The 13,218-nt window shown below is 41.7% G+C and overlaps 1 protein-coding gene across 5 annotated transcripts in view; it reads right to left on the reverse strand.

The window, feature by feature from the left end:
- MTOR (mechanistic target of rapamycin kinase) overlaps nt 1–13,218 on the reverse strand; it is a 69,540-nt gene that overhangs the window by 48,582 nt on the left and 7,740 nt on the right. For 3 of the 5 annotated variants that reach the window (XR_010392844.1, XM_064525601.1, XM_026095483.2), the window contains 19 exons: nt 11,959–12,203; nt 11,504–11,719; nt 10,631–10,836; nt 9,981–10,103; nt 9,538–9,627; nt 9,353–9,445; nt 8,700–8,834; nt 8,208–8,337; nt 7,761–8,011; nt 6,862–6,903; nt 5,768–5,854; nt 5,107–5,274; nt 4,725–4,837; nt 4,173–4,335; nt 3,823–3,915; nt 2,933–3,079; nt 1,996–2,138; nt 668–830; nt 384–529 (listed from right to left, as the gene is read on the reverse strand). Coding sequence is in view for 4 of the 5 variants with exons in the window: in XM_064525601.1 (XP_064381671.1) it covers nt 384–529; nt 668–830; nt 1,996–2,138; nt 2,933–3,079; nt 3,823–3,915; nt 4,173–4,335; nt 4,725–4,837; nt 5,107–5,274; nt 5,768–5,854; nt 6,862–6,903; nt 7,761–8,011; nt 8,208–8,337; nt 8,700–8,834; nt 9,353–9,445; nt 9,538–9,627; nt 9,981–10,103; nt 10,631–10,836; nt 11,504–11,719; nt 11,959–12,203 (2,754 nt within the window). In the remaining variant the exon portion in view is untranslated. The remainder of the gene's footprint in view (nt 1–383; nt 530–667; nt 831–1,995; nt 2,139–2,932; nt 3,080–3,822; nt 3,916–4,172; nt 4,336–4,724; nt 4,838–5,106; nt 5,275–5,767; nt 5,855–6,861; nt 6,904–7,760; nt 8,012–8,207; nt 8,338–8,699; nt 8,835–9,352; nt 9,446–9,537; nt 9,628–9,980; nt 10,104–10,630; nt 10,837–11,503; nt 11,720–11,958; nt 12,204–13,218) is intronic. The other 2 variants (XM_064525602.1, XM_064525600.1) reach the window with 1 other exon arrangement.

The following is a 13,218-nucleotide window of genomic DNA, read 5'->3' on the forward strand; positions in this document are numbered from 1 at the left end:
ACTTTCATGCTCATTATAACAACTCCTATGTGATCATAGGAAGCTTAGGTAAGAACGGGACTTACCTAAGCTAGACAATCAAAAATTCAATCAGAAATTTCAACAAGAACTTCAGCTATGCTGGCTTAATTATCTGTAGATGAGAGAGAATTCTGCACCTAAGTCACAGGCAGTCTGCATAGTCCCACACTGAACTTGAAGGCAAGGGGTAAAAATTCAGAGTCTTTTTTTTTTTTTTTTTTTTTTTAAATAGACAACATGGCTTCTATCAACTGAGCTTTGTGGCAGATAGTCTAATTCTAAGAACTGTCTACATTCATCCTAATGGTATCCTAAGTTGGGTACTGGTGTGAGAGCAGAAATCTCATTAATTCTGTTCCTACCTGATGAGAGACTCCAGAATAGCTGGGGTGGGACCCTTTTGAAATTCCAGCTCCTTGTAGTGAAGGGCCTTAGCATACGCTCGACATTTTGCTGCTCTCTCGCCCAGGAGGACAATCCCATTATCATCTCTCAAAGGCAGTGGGCCCTGGAGAGGAGCGCATACATCAAAAGCAGGATGAGTGCAAAAAAGGAGAAGAAAGTATATGTACTCTTCACACTTTTCATACACTAGACCAGCCAGCTAGCCAGCATTAGAAAAAGGTTGTCCTGACAGCATCTCTACCTTATCACTGTGTTCCATGAATTCTGCCAAGTTCAGCAGCGTCTGAGTGACCTCTGCAATGTCCTGGGAGGTCAGGGCCAATTCAATGCTTCGGATCAGCTCATCCTGCTGGTCTTCATTCAGTTCAGACCAGCATGAAACAAAAGCAGCATTGAAGAGATCTCTGAGGAGGAAGGCAAAACAGAGAGAGAGATGAGGACTCATTATTCATGAAAAAAGTCTATTCGACAATGGACTTTTCTTTTTATTCAGAGAAAAGAAGACACACAACGCGTTTACATGTTTACCTGCAGTACATGGTGGTTAGTCTTTAAAAAAGTTAACTTGTGTACCAAATTCTTAACAAGACCTACTTTTTAAAAACACACGCTAGCATGAGATACCACGCTAGTAGAAATATTGTACCATCGTATGCTAGCAAGTAGTTTAGGCTAGAACTGGCTCTTCATAGCAGCAAGGACACTTCTGCCCTGAAGAATCCGACTTACATCACAGGAGTATGTAGTGAGAAATTAGAGAACTAATTTCACTGGACACACATGCACCCCCACCCTCACGCTGCTATGTTTTCTGTGCTTGCTAGACAACTGCAATAGCTGGGGGTTGCATTATTGGCAAAGCTTGGGGAAGGAAAAGAAAAGAGATGAAAAACAGATACAGTGACAGTCCTTGTCACTGCTAGTACTGTGCAGAAATACACTGGAATGGATTTGAGATCCATTTACAGGTATGCATGAAGGACACTAACAGTATTTCTGTCTATCTAGAAAGTGCTGACCTTTTATGATGCTATTTACACTTCTATTTCATAAATGCTAAAACTCACATTAAAAAAAAAAACAAACAAACAGGAATGAGCAACACTTTTGTAACAGTAGCAGTCAGATTCCTAGGCAATGAGATAAGTATATACCACCAAGAAGAGATAAACAGGCAAGCTTTTTACAGAAACTCCAAGTTACTCCAGATGTACTGGTCACAATAGAAAAACCATAGCAGCTTATTCCATACAGAGAAATTTTTATCTACCACAGCAGATCATAAAAACTATTTCATAAAAACTCTGCTGTTTTTCCAGCTTCACTTTTGTGCCTTGTGTTATTTCTAAACTAATAAACAGAATTCCACTGAAAGACTGTGCACATCAAGGAGCTGCCAACCGGAAAGGCTGGAAATGAAATCTAGCTGCCAACGATTTGATTTGTCCCAAAGCAGGAATCACCTGTATTTAAGGAACTTCAGAGCTTTTAAGTAACTTTCTTTTAGCTCATATTATCTGGCTTGCATCTGCAATTTCAAGTGGTCTGAAAGAGACAGAATTACTCTACCTAGCCATGGGATTATAGGCCTGAGCCAGGGCCCAGCATGAACGCAAGGATGGTGAAGAGGAATCTTTCAGCAGCTCCAAACTCAGTCGTCTTAACCATTCCAGCCAGTCATCTTTGGAGACTCTTCTTGCTGCTCCCCACGCCTGTAATATAAAGCAAAACAATTCAACTACCAGATGAACCATGACCCAGCAGCAGAAGTCGTCCATCAACAGCAGAGATATTTCTTCACAGCGCCAAATCACATCAGCTGAGATTCCCTTTCCAATTCCTTGAATGGATTACCATTACAAGATAATTTGCAGTAGTTCAGTCTCATTTCCAACATATCTACCCTAAATGTATTCCTGTCATGACATGACAAGTATTTAACATGAATAAATCTTCCCCTACAAAAGGGGACCAACAGCTGAAGCCACAGTTGAAGCATCAGCTTAAAAATACCTAGTGCGTTTAGAATCACATTTTTCAAATCTGTTTTTCAAATTGGTTCGAACTAATCCATACTCCTACTGAACTGAGTGCTACATGCACTTACTGTTCCAATTACCCGATTCTTATCTATCAAGCTCTACACTGGCTTCAAGAGACTATAATAAACATGAAAATATGAGAGAAGCAGTTTATAAAAAAGGCAGAGGCTCTGAAACAGATGTCTCTAGAAGCTACATATGACTTCCTGCAAGGAAGGAGGTCTTGCTCGTACTTCACATAGTGAGAAAGTGTCAAGATTACTTCATGGTCCTGTACAGTCTGATATTTCAGCTGCTCCTATCTGTAAAGTGCTCAGCACTACCTTGACCCGTCTTATACAGAACCAGCAACAGAAGAGAGATGCTAACGTTATTTAGATGCACTGGACAAACTCCTTAGTTGAGATCAAATAGCGCCTCCTTTCAGTAGCAAACTCGTCACGTGGAGAGTTTCACAGTCCTACCTTTTGCAGATTGATGGTGCTAACATGTAATTTCTTCATAGGACCTGTTTCCACAGGACCACTGGCCAGGGTTTCTCCCTGGTTGCTTCTCAACATTCGATGCTGATAGATCAGGGGATCCTCCTCTTCGTCAGCAAGAGTATAGCCCTGCAACAAATGGCTCACAATGAAGACCACACCCACATACACAAAAGCAGTTTTCCATACAAGCCAAATCTGTGACAAAGTAAGGGCACTATCCAATCCTACAGCTCAATTTGGGAAGGGAACAACAGTGTTTCATAACACTGATTATTACACCTCAAACGCGTGAACTCAAATCTTATTCCATTTTTATTCAGGGTAACTTTTAAGAAATCTTAGCTCCTACTGTTGAAAGGCAGAGAATAATATACCACTGTGGAATAATATTCCTTAAAACAAGCACTGATGCTCCTATCGGTCTCACTAGTAAGTCCAGAACACCAGTGTGCTGCTTGTCCTACATCAATCAGATTACAAAGCAGTTGTTGAGTTTTTGAAATATGGGACCTACGACAAAAAATATTGAGAGACAACAGGTCTCCTTAAGCCCTGACACTGTGGAAACTATAGTGAAAACCCAGCATTTACAAACTGTTGAAAGAAAAGTAACAAGACTGGCTACAAGCTGAAGTTCTCTTCTAGAACTCTCAGTGATTTTTCCTGTAGGAAATAATTGATGTCAACCGATACAAACTTTCCCAATGCAATCTCAAAGTCTCATTAAAAAAACCTATACTTATCACACAAATATACCAACTGTTTTCATTTTATGATTGCTGCATATGACAGTCTATAGTTACATCAGTTTTAACATGAAAACATTCCAAAGTATCCTTATGCAAACAGCTATAGTCTTGTCAACTCACCTTTACAATCCTGCAGATAAGAACATCATAGCGTTGATGATTAATTCTGTGTCGCACCAGAACTTTGTTCACCATCGGGATAAAAATCTGGTACTGTACAGGGGAAGGCATCAAAAGCTATTTACTCAGCCTCACCATGAGCAATAAAATTCCACCTTCATTTCACTCATCTTATAAGAAACTGACTCTGAAAATTTGATTCCAATAACTCCTGATTCCAGAACCAAGAGAAGGAAAATCTGTTTTCTTTAAAATCCAGAATGACTGTATTACAAATATTCAACTTTAAAGCCTTGACCTTTGGGGCAGTCCCTTCCTTTGCAAGCTTTCAAACCTAAGAACAACATTACCTTCTTTCCCAGCTGGAAAACCAGAGAGGAGAGTGTGTCCATTGCAGTTGTCCGTAGCTCAGGGCTCTGATCTAGCGTTCGCACGATAGGATGAATAATCCTTGAAGCGTAATCAGTGAAATCCAGAGACTCTGTCAAGCGATCCACTGTTTCTAGAGCAGCTCTGAGGTCAGAGCAGAAAGAGGAGAAGACTTGTTATCTCTCGTGGTGCAAGACAGGAGAAACAGGATGATGTAAAAATACATCAGCGATTCATGCCCAGACCTCCTAGGCATCAGGAGTAATAGGAAAAACATAGCACCAGAATGCTAATTAACATGACCAGGACTTGCAGGACAGCTTGCAAGTTGCACTGACTAAAATACTGGCAGGTGAGAACCAAAAAGTAAAAATCTATACCCAAGAAGAGCTAACAATAGTGCTGTGACATAACATAGAAAACAAAGCCTGTGAAAGGAACCAAGCGGCATTTCACTCTACAGAGGGCCAGAGCAGCCACCGAGGAATCCAGAAAATGCAGACAAAGAAGAGTGCAAAGCCACTGACACTTACTTGCGAGCCACCACTGGGACATCCGGGGCATCAAATAACTTTACAATGGGAGGTAGTAACAAATGAAGGTAGTCATCCAGGTTAGCTCCAAAGAGCTGGATTGCATTCAATAGCTGGAAGGAAAGAGGACCCAATATGACTTAAAGTCATGAAAGGTATGCATTTTAAATAATCCAGTCTCCAGTGAAAAGTTTCTTTGACTTTGCACTCTAAACAGAGTGCTGCCTGCACCATTTCACCCCAAGCCACTGCTGAACTGCACCTACCCAGTTTGCTTGCAACACACCCATAAGCACGGGAAGGCCCTGTGGAGCATGGCACATCAGGCACATACCTGCCTAGGCAGCACCAAACCAAACCAGCTGAGGCTTCTCCCACTCACCTTGACCGAGACAATGCGACTCTGGCTATTGTCATGCATGAAGACCCGTAACATGTGAGGAATGAGCTGAGGCAGATAGAGCTTGAACTCGCCTCCTAGAGCCACCACAATTTGCTCAATAAGTAAGATAATTGTGCTCTGTATGGAGTTGTTCATGACCCAAAAGTCCTGTAGAAAGAAAACAAAGAAATTAAACAGTTCTCCTTCAGATGAGCTGTTTTTCTTGTAACTGGTACAATCTGCAGGAGAAAGTCTCTAGATAAATTCGAACTTGCAGGGAAGAACTAAAGTTCCTTTAAACAGTTCTCTATTTAAGCTGGCATTTTTTAATCTGTTTTTAAATACTTAGGGTCTTCAGGGTTCAGCAGAACCTACTTACGGACTCCAAACGTCTCTTGTTAAAACGTTCCTGAAAGCATTAAGTGCACAAAACTCAAGTGCTCAAAAGAGGTTAGACATGAACAGTATCTAGAAGCTGCTCTTATTTCAATTACTAAGAAGAATTTGTACATATCATTTAGCTGTTGCTTCAAATACATGTAATTCTCTTTGGAATTTTATGCTTAACATGAATTTATGGAGTAATCAATATATTTGATAATGACAGAATAGTTATCCTCATTTTCTGACACTAAATTGATGGCTTAAAGATTGAACTCACTCTCATAAGGGTGACAATTTCATCCATATAGGGCCGAATATGACTTCTCACAAAGGACACTAACATCCCCAGCTGCTGGAACAGGAACTGGAAGGAAGAAATGAGTAACATCAATAAGGCTATCCAGACATCAGAGTAACTCTGGGTAAATTGTGTTTCAAAGGCCAACTGCAAGCTCGTTCACCAAACAGCATGCATAGCTATTATATGCTCAAAGTCTGGGGCTAAAATTCTTGGCAGCACCAGCTCAGATTTTGGGTTCTTGTTTTAAATTTGCATCCAGAATTTTATGAGCACAAAGCATTAGTGAGTCTTGCATACTAACAGGAATCCAGGTAAGCAAATTCAGAATGTGTCAAAACAGACTTGTTAGCACAAACCCTGAAACTTCAGCTACCACAGCTTTGTAATTCAGGTTTAAAGGATGCTTCCAAAAATTTAGCCCCTAATCTTTTTCCTCTGCCTGTAAGCCAAACTGGCACACATTTTAAGATACTTTCTCTGTACTCTTTCCCATCCCCACCAAGATATATTGGTGAAAAGTTACTGGGGAAAAGAGTTTGGTCCTTTCCAGATATATCACTGGGATTTTTTTTGAAAGCTGGCTAATTGTACCACAGGAGAATTTTGACTGAAACAATTTTATTCATACATACCAAGAGAGTTTTGCAATTCCTTTTGCCCTCACACAATCATATGCACTCACTCATGGGAATGATTTTATTTTGGGGATTGGTACGAAACAATATGTGGGTCAAATCTCCTTGTCCACAAATGAATGTATATCTTTTTTTTTTTGTCTGGGAAAATAGGAATATGTATGTTACCACCTATTAAATTTAATTTTTTCCATGCAGTATTTGAAGACTATTTATAGTGACAAAATACAGTCAAAGTGGCGCTTGGAGAAATAGATTATGGGTTTTTGTGAAAACTAAGAAATAAAATCAGCTTCTTCAGTGAGAGCAGCACATCTATATTTACGAAAAATGAATGTGAGTTCCTGCACTGTCCCTTTTCTGGTGTTGTGAGAGAATGCTTACATACAGGACAAGGACCTGCCTCCTTTAGGCTATAAAGTCACGTGTACCCACCTCAGCTCTTCTCCCCAGTACACTTTCACCATCTTCTTTTACCTGAAAATTTTTAAACAGAGTGTGCACAACTGCATAGCTTTCAAGCAAGTTAGATCAGTCAGGTCTAGGAGTTCAGCCAACCCAGGCGCATGAGGTGTTTTCCTTCCAATCTGAGCAGTAGTTCAGTCTGGGAGAAAACAGTGGTTCTATAGCAGGGTTGGGATTCTGCTAAGGGAGGACCCATCCCACCTATAAAACACAGTACAAAACTAGTGCAAACTACCCTTCCCACCCTAGAGATGGTTTTCAGAGCCTGAGGAAAAGGCTTGGCAAACAGTAGCCATCTCTGGTTAGATGTATCTTAGGCCCGTTCTTAATGTGACACAGTTCTCCTTTCCTTCTAAAACTGCAACTCAAGTGGGAAGGAAGCAAAAGCGCTGCTGTGGAATCACCACCCACACTGCTCAAAATGTTAGCAGACTGTAGCAAATTGAATTTTCCTCCTCAGAGATGAGCCAAAGTACATGGTTGCATCAGAAATTTAAAGACTCTACCTCTATTTAATAACTGTTCACAACAGGGCATTAATGCAGAGATCACTGAAAGCTTTGGAAGCTGCACAGGCTGTTTTCCTGAACTAGACCAGCTTGATGAAGAAACAGAACCAGATATTGGCCATCTAAGGAGTATGTTCAAAAGCAGCTGTTTCAATAAGAAGCAGAAAAACTGTTTCCACTGAATATCCTGCCAAATGCTCACAGGAAAGAAAAAGCAGAGCTGTACCTCACTTTTGCAGCATGGTTGGCAGCAACACATAGCACAGGAATGCTGAAGCCAGTCACATTCTCTTTTAAATGGATTCTAATTTTAGGGCAGTGGAATGGGAAGGGAGCAGGAGCGGTCCCTAGTACACTCACCTCTCGGATGGCACCATCACAAACCCGTATTACATTAAGGAACGTTGGCATGACCTGGGGCAGGAACTGCACGCACTTCAGCCCAAGAGATTTGAAAATAAAGGTGATGGCCTGAACTACCATAGTGTGGTGCTGGGACAAGGACTGGTCTCGGAAAATTCTCATCAGTGCCACCATAGAGACAGCTGGATAGAACTCATCCAGAGGAAGGTTCCCCATGTTCACCAACATCTCACTGGTACTGTAGTCCGCTAGGAAGAACAAGGCAGTGTCACAAATTATATACTAAATGCACTCCAATACCAAAGTTCAGGAAAACCCTGAATATTAGGTGAAACATATTTACATTAATAACTTGTTAAGAAGAGGAGACAAGCTGGTAATGAAATCAAGACCTGTTTATACATCGTAAAGTTATCCACTTGAAAAAGAAATTCAGATGCTTACAAGAATCCTGGCTGGATTTAGACTCCGAAAGGCTGACAGCTGAAGCATCGCGTGACTGGTCAATCATGCCAATGTTCACTTTGTGTTTGTAAGGGTCCAAAGCCCCCAGCAACCCTAGCACACGAATAGCCTGATATGGGAGAAACAAGAGGAAAATTCATCAGAACTGCATCACTGAGGCAGAAGTCAACACACGAACCCAGGGGTTTGGAAAGGTGCTGAGGATTAAGGAGACAAGATCTAGAACTAAAACAATGACTGAAGGGAGAAAACTTTTTTTTTCCCCCCTCCTTCTCCATTCAACTGCTGGAAGCCCTTTCACTGACTCACATTTCCATTTTCTTTTAATTCTGCTTATTGTGCCTCTACCAGCCACAACAATGATCTCTCATTTATTTCTTTTAAAGAAATCTATTCAGAGGCATTTGTTTGACTGCCCTCTCTTTTTCAAAAGCTTTTAGATATGATTGTGAGACAGCTTCATGTTCATACCTCTCTGCGGGTGCCCTGGTTTTGCTCAGTCTTCAGGAAGTTCAGAAGCACCTCAAGTAAAGTCGGGTACTTCCTGTATGGTTCCACCACATAACCAGTGCTGGCCACCAGCTGCCCCAGCGTCCAAAGAGCCACCTGGAACAGTCAAGACCAGAGAATAGTTCTGATCAGGGAAGTTACTGTGTCTCCTGATCCATAAGTTGTTCAACTTCTTTAAAGTCTCTTTGAGCATTTTAGCATCACACTGCTTCCTGTGGTCCATAGTTTGAAAGCTTCTACAGAGATATTATTTTTTAAGTAAGCTACAGTAAAGAAGTTAATAATCAACAATTCGTTAGATTCAGTGACTGATATAATTCCTCTCACTCAGAGATGCAATCGGAATAGGCACCAATAGTGAGTCTGTGCCAGAGCCTTCCAGTAAAAACTGCTTCCTTTCCTTTTTTCCTGTAACGAGTGTATCCTGTAGAATGCCACAAAAGACAGGCACTGCAAGCCCTGATCTGATACTTAAGCTTAACTGAACATGCCGCATGAGAGAGACCGAGTATTTTAAAGCTTCATTTTAGCAGTTGTGATGGGACACAAGGACATTTCATTACAGCTTTGGTCACAGAGATTGGCATAGTTTAATGCAGTTGTCAAACACTTACTTGTCTTTTAGCCAGCAGGGAAGAATCCTGCAGCATGTCCATAATTATAATGAAGAGCTCATCCACCCACTTCCTCATCTCCAGCCCACTGACCTGTTGGAAAGACAAAATCAAAGTCCTTCATCTAGCATTGCTGAAAGCTTGACAACCGACAAGCATGGCAGGCATATCTGCATGACCCCTACCTGTGCGAGCTCCCCTATGGTAGCTAGGACATTATTAATCACCCCTGGATTTGGATCTGGATCAGGGTCCTTCAGTTTCACAATCAGTGCCTGGTAGGTAACAGAGGAAACAAATTAGAACATGTTGAAAAGACTCCTCCTACATGCTGTACTCAAAATGCTCTTTCTTTTACACCAGATAGGTTACAGGGGCTCAACATGCATCACAGTGAGCTTTTCAAGAATTAACGATACCCTGGTTTCACAAACTTTAAAGTTTCTGCAAATCCAGAATCAAGTTAGGTCACACTGTCACATACATGCATTACTGTGGATAACATCCACTCCAACCTAATTTTTACAGTTATGATGAAGCAAAGAACTGCACCGCCTGATAAAGCTTAGAGAGCAATAGATCCACTTGCTATGTAGTCTCATTCCAACAAAATCAACAGGAAATCTACCTTAAGGATCGGCTCCATATACGGACGAATGAGGCGTGGAGCATTAGAAACCAGGTGACCCAACATTCTGGCACTTTGCTCTTTAATCCTGCCAACGCCACTGTGTTCCAGCTCCGTTAGAATCTGCAGAAAAGACAATAGAAGCACAAGAACAGAGAAGATAAAGTTAGGCAAAAAACACTTTAGATTTCCTCTTCTCCTGTCCAATGCCAGTAGAAGGAGAAAGCGATCTCAGCATCCCATCAGTTATGTCCAAATGCAGCTAAAGTTAAATAATATAAAATGGAATAGATGGCTTCAAAACAGATTTAATTTTATGAAGTGGTGCTATCCATGAACCTAAAAACAGTACAGAATATTCTTCCTCAATACACATAGAAAGCACTCCAGGCAGGAGGAACAATGAATGTGGGGAGCAATGGTGACTACTACCCTCTCTCTTCTCATACATCCCTAGAGTTTAAACGTCTACCAATAGAAAAGATTTGCTGAAACCCACTAAGCTGGGTGACCGGTATCTTCCAGAAAAGGAGATATTCCCTCACATACTCACTACAGCTAGGTAGTCCAGTTTCTTCAACACCATCATCTCAGTTACCAAGTAATCTTTTTTTTTTTTTTTTTCCCCTGCAGTCATCCCTCTTCATTACCTGAATTAACATCTTGCGCAGGAAAGGCATGACAAAAGCAGGGTTCATGCTGCTCAGGCGACCCACGGTACAGATGGCCAGCTCTCGGATTTCAAATACTTGATCATTCAGGGCCACAAAAAGAGCTTGCAAGTTTTCCGCCTGGGCAAGATGAGCATCAAAACGTTCATCCAGAGAAGCCAGCACACAGAAACGTATATCAGGGTCTGCAAGAACACATTTGTTTGTCTTCAGATGTAATAAACTCCTGTTCTGATTGTCGTTTCTGTTAACACCTGGCCTCCAAAATTCATCAGGGAATTCATCAGGGAAATGCAGAGAGCTTCCCCAGCATGAGATTGCCTACCTCAATCTTTTACCTGCTAGAAGTAGGATAAGCCAGCCCAGCCAATTCAGTACTGCTCAGTACTACCACAACACCCAGACCAGCACAATGCCAGTCTCTTGCACATACAGGTAGTATCTGGAGCCAACATGTAGAAAATGAACTTGTCTCAGATGACCACATTACAACTGAAAGAATCAAAAAAACCAAGGGGGAAGATTCAACAAAAGGGACCAATCCCTTCTTGAGTGATAAGGGCGAAGGCCATGACACAGAACATCGTGAAAACAAGTCTCAGGGCTCTACCTCATGCAAAGAATTACCAAGGGCACAGTTTGAGCACTTTGCACTAATGTTCTGTTAATACCTCAAAAATCAAGAGGTGGGAATCAAAACACGGAGACCCTTTTTATATCTTTTTGTAAACAATGACAGCTTAATTTAATGACAAATGTGTCAAACCCTACCACAACCATTACTTCATCACCTGCTCAGGCACTATAATTAACATGTGGTAGGAAAATCCTTTCTCCAGACCCCACACTAACCTGGGTCTGTTATTCCAACCACAAGCAGTTTGCTGAGGACATCGGCCACCACCTGCACTGCAGTCTGACTGACCACATGGGCATGACCACTGATCAAGTGGATGGAGGGCGTGAGCAAGCGAGAGCAAGTGCGGGCTGCCTCCATCCGGATCTCCTTGTGCTCGCTGTTCAGAAAGTGGTCTGCACAGTGCCGAACAAACTGAGTCAGAGAATGGCCTGCAAAGAAAGAGACGGGAGTTTAACCTGGTTTGACTGTTCAGTTATTGTTACAAACAGGAGTTTAAAGAAAGTGCTCTCAGAGTACTCCTGCTATTTACACTCTGAAGCGCTAGTGGTTGCATCCTACATTCTTTACTGCATGGATATGCAGCTACGTTGTTAGTTCATATATGCAAGCTTTCCAAGAGGGGCCAGTGCATCTCACACCCCCCAGCTTCCTTATTTCCACATCTTACCTTCAAATTCAAAACTGCCCAGTGTGCGCAGGGCCAGGGTGATGCTACCCACATCACTGGCCTCAGGGATGTTGGTGAGGCTAGGGGAGGCCAGCTGGTGGGCAAGGCCCTTCGGCATGCCTGGATGTCGCAGAGGTTTGTGCATTAGAACAAGGGAGAGCATTTTCAGCAGCCCATCCTGGATATCCTTCTTTAGCTGGGGGATCTGACGACTCAAGTCGTAGAGTACAGCTGTCAGAGCAGGGCTGAAGGCAAAAGGCATGCAGATAGTCATTAGCACAAAAGCGAGAAGGGGTTTTCACCTTTTTATCTATGTCTTTGCCTATCAGAAGATAATTGTGGGCATTCACAAACCACAGCAACAGCTGCCAGCAGAGCATAGTGGTCCTTGTATGAACTCAGGCATACGAGCAGAGTTTTTTCTGTGAACTCAGTGAGCAAACTGCTTGGATCCCAGACCACATGACTACAATTAGGTAATACCAAGAACAATTTGCATGGTGGAACTCCAGATGGGACTTGTCTGACTGAGCCATTTTTAACAAGTCTTCAAAATTTCATATACAGCAGAACATGGTTACAGATCTGAGTGATTCCTCATACTTGTGCTTTTTAGACACAGAGGCAACTAAATTCACTTCCAGGGACAACACGAATCTAGGCAGCTTCGTGCTACCTGGATGCTTTCTCACAGCAATGAGTTGCGAAATTTCGAATTGGAATTATCAAACTTGCATGCTAAAATGAAAGAAGCTAGGAGCAAGTATTCAGCACTTCAGCTCTCTTTTCCTGTTAATCTGATATGGCAGAAATCTGCCAGCCTTCAGAACCTTTCTGAATTTTTGCAAGCTGTTGGTGAAGAAGTTTGAATGGTGGGAAGTAAAGGACATTGATTTTGAGTTCACTAGGTCTTTTTCAGAAAGATTTCTTTACACAGAGACCAATGCTCTTAAGTAACCCAATAGATACATAACACTTAAAACAGATTAGCCCTCTGAAAGAGCAATACAGATCATTTAAAAGAAATAACCTTCCTTCTCAATCTTAACACAAGTGCGCTTAGGCAGTTGAAGTAATTTAACCTGCTACAGCTAAGGCAGGAGGCTCTGTACTGCATAGAAAATGATTTGTCAGCTTTTCCGAACATCAAGATTTGCCCTTCTTGCTCTTTTCTCAATTAAAAAAAAAAAAAAACAACCAAAAAAACCCCACACCAATCTCATAACACAGCTGTGTTATTTTCATCTTAGTATTCGACTT

Source organism: Dromaius novaehollandiae, chromosome 24, assembly GCF_036370855.1.
Source record: "Dromaius novaehollandiae isolate bDroNov1 chromosome 24, bDroNov1.hap1, whole genome shotgun sequence".
Lineage (NCBI taxonomy): Eukaryota > Metazoa > Chordata > Aves > Casuariiformes > Dromaiidae > Dromaius > Dromaius novaehollandiae.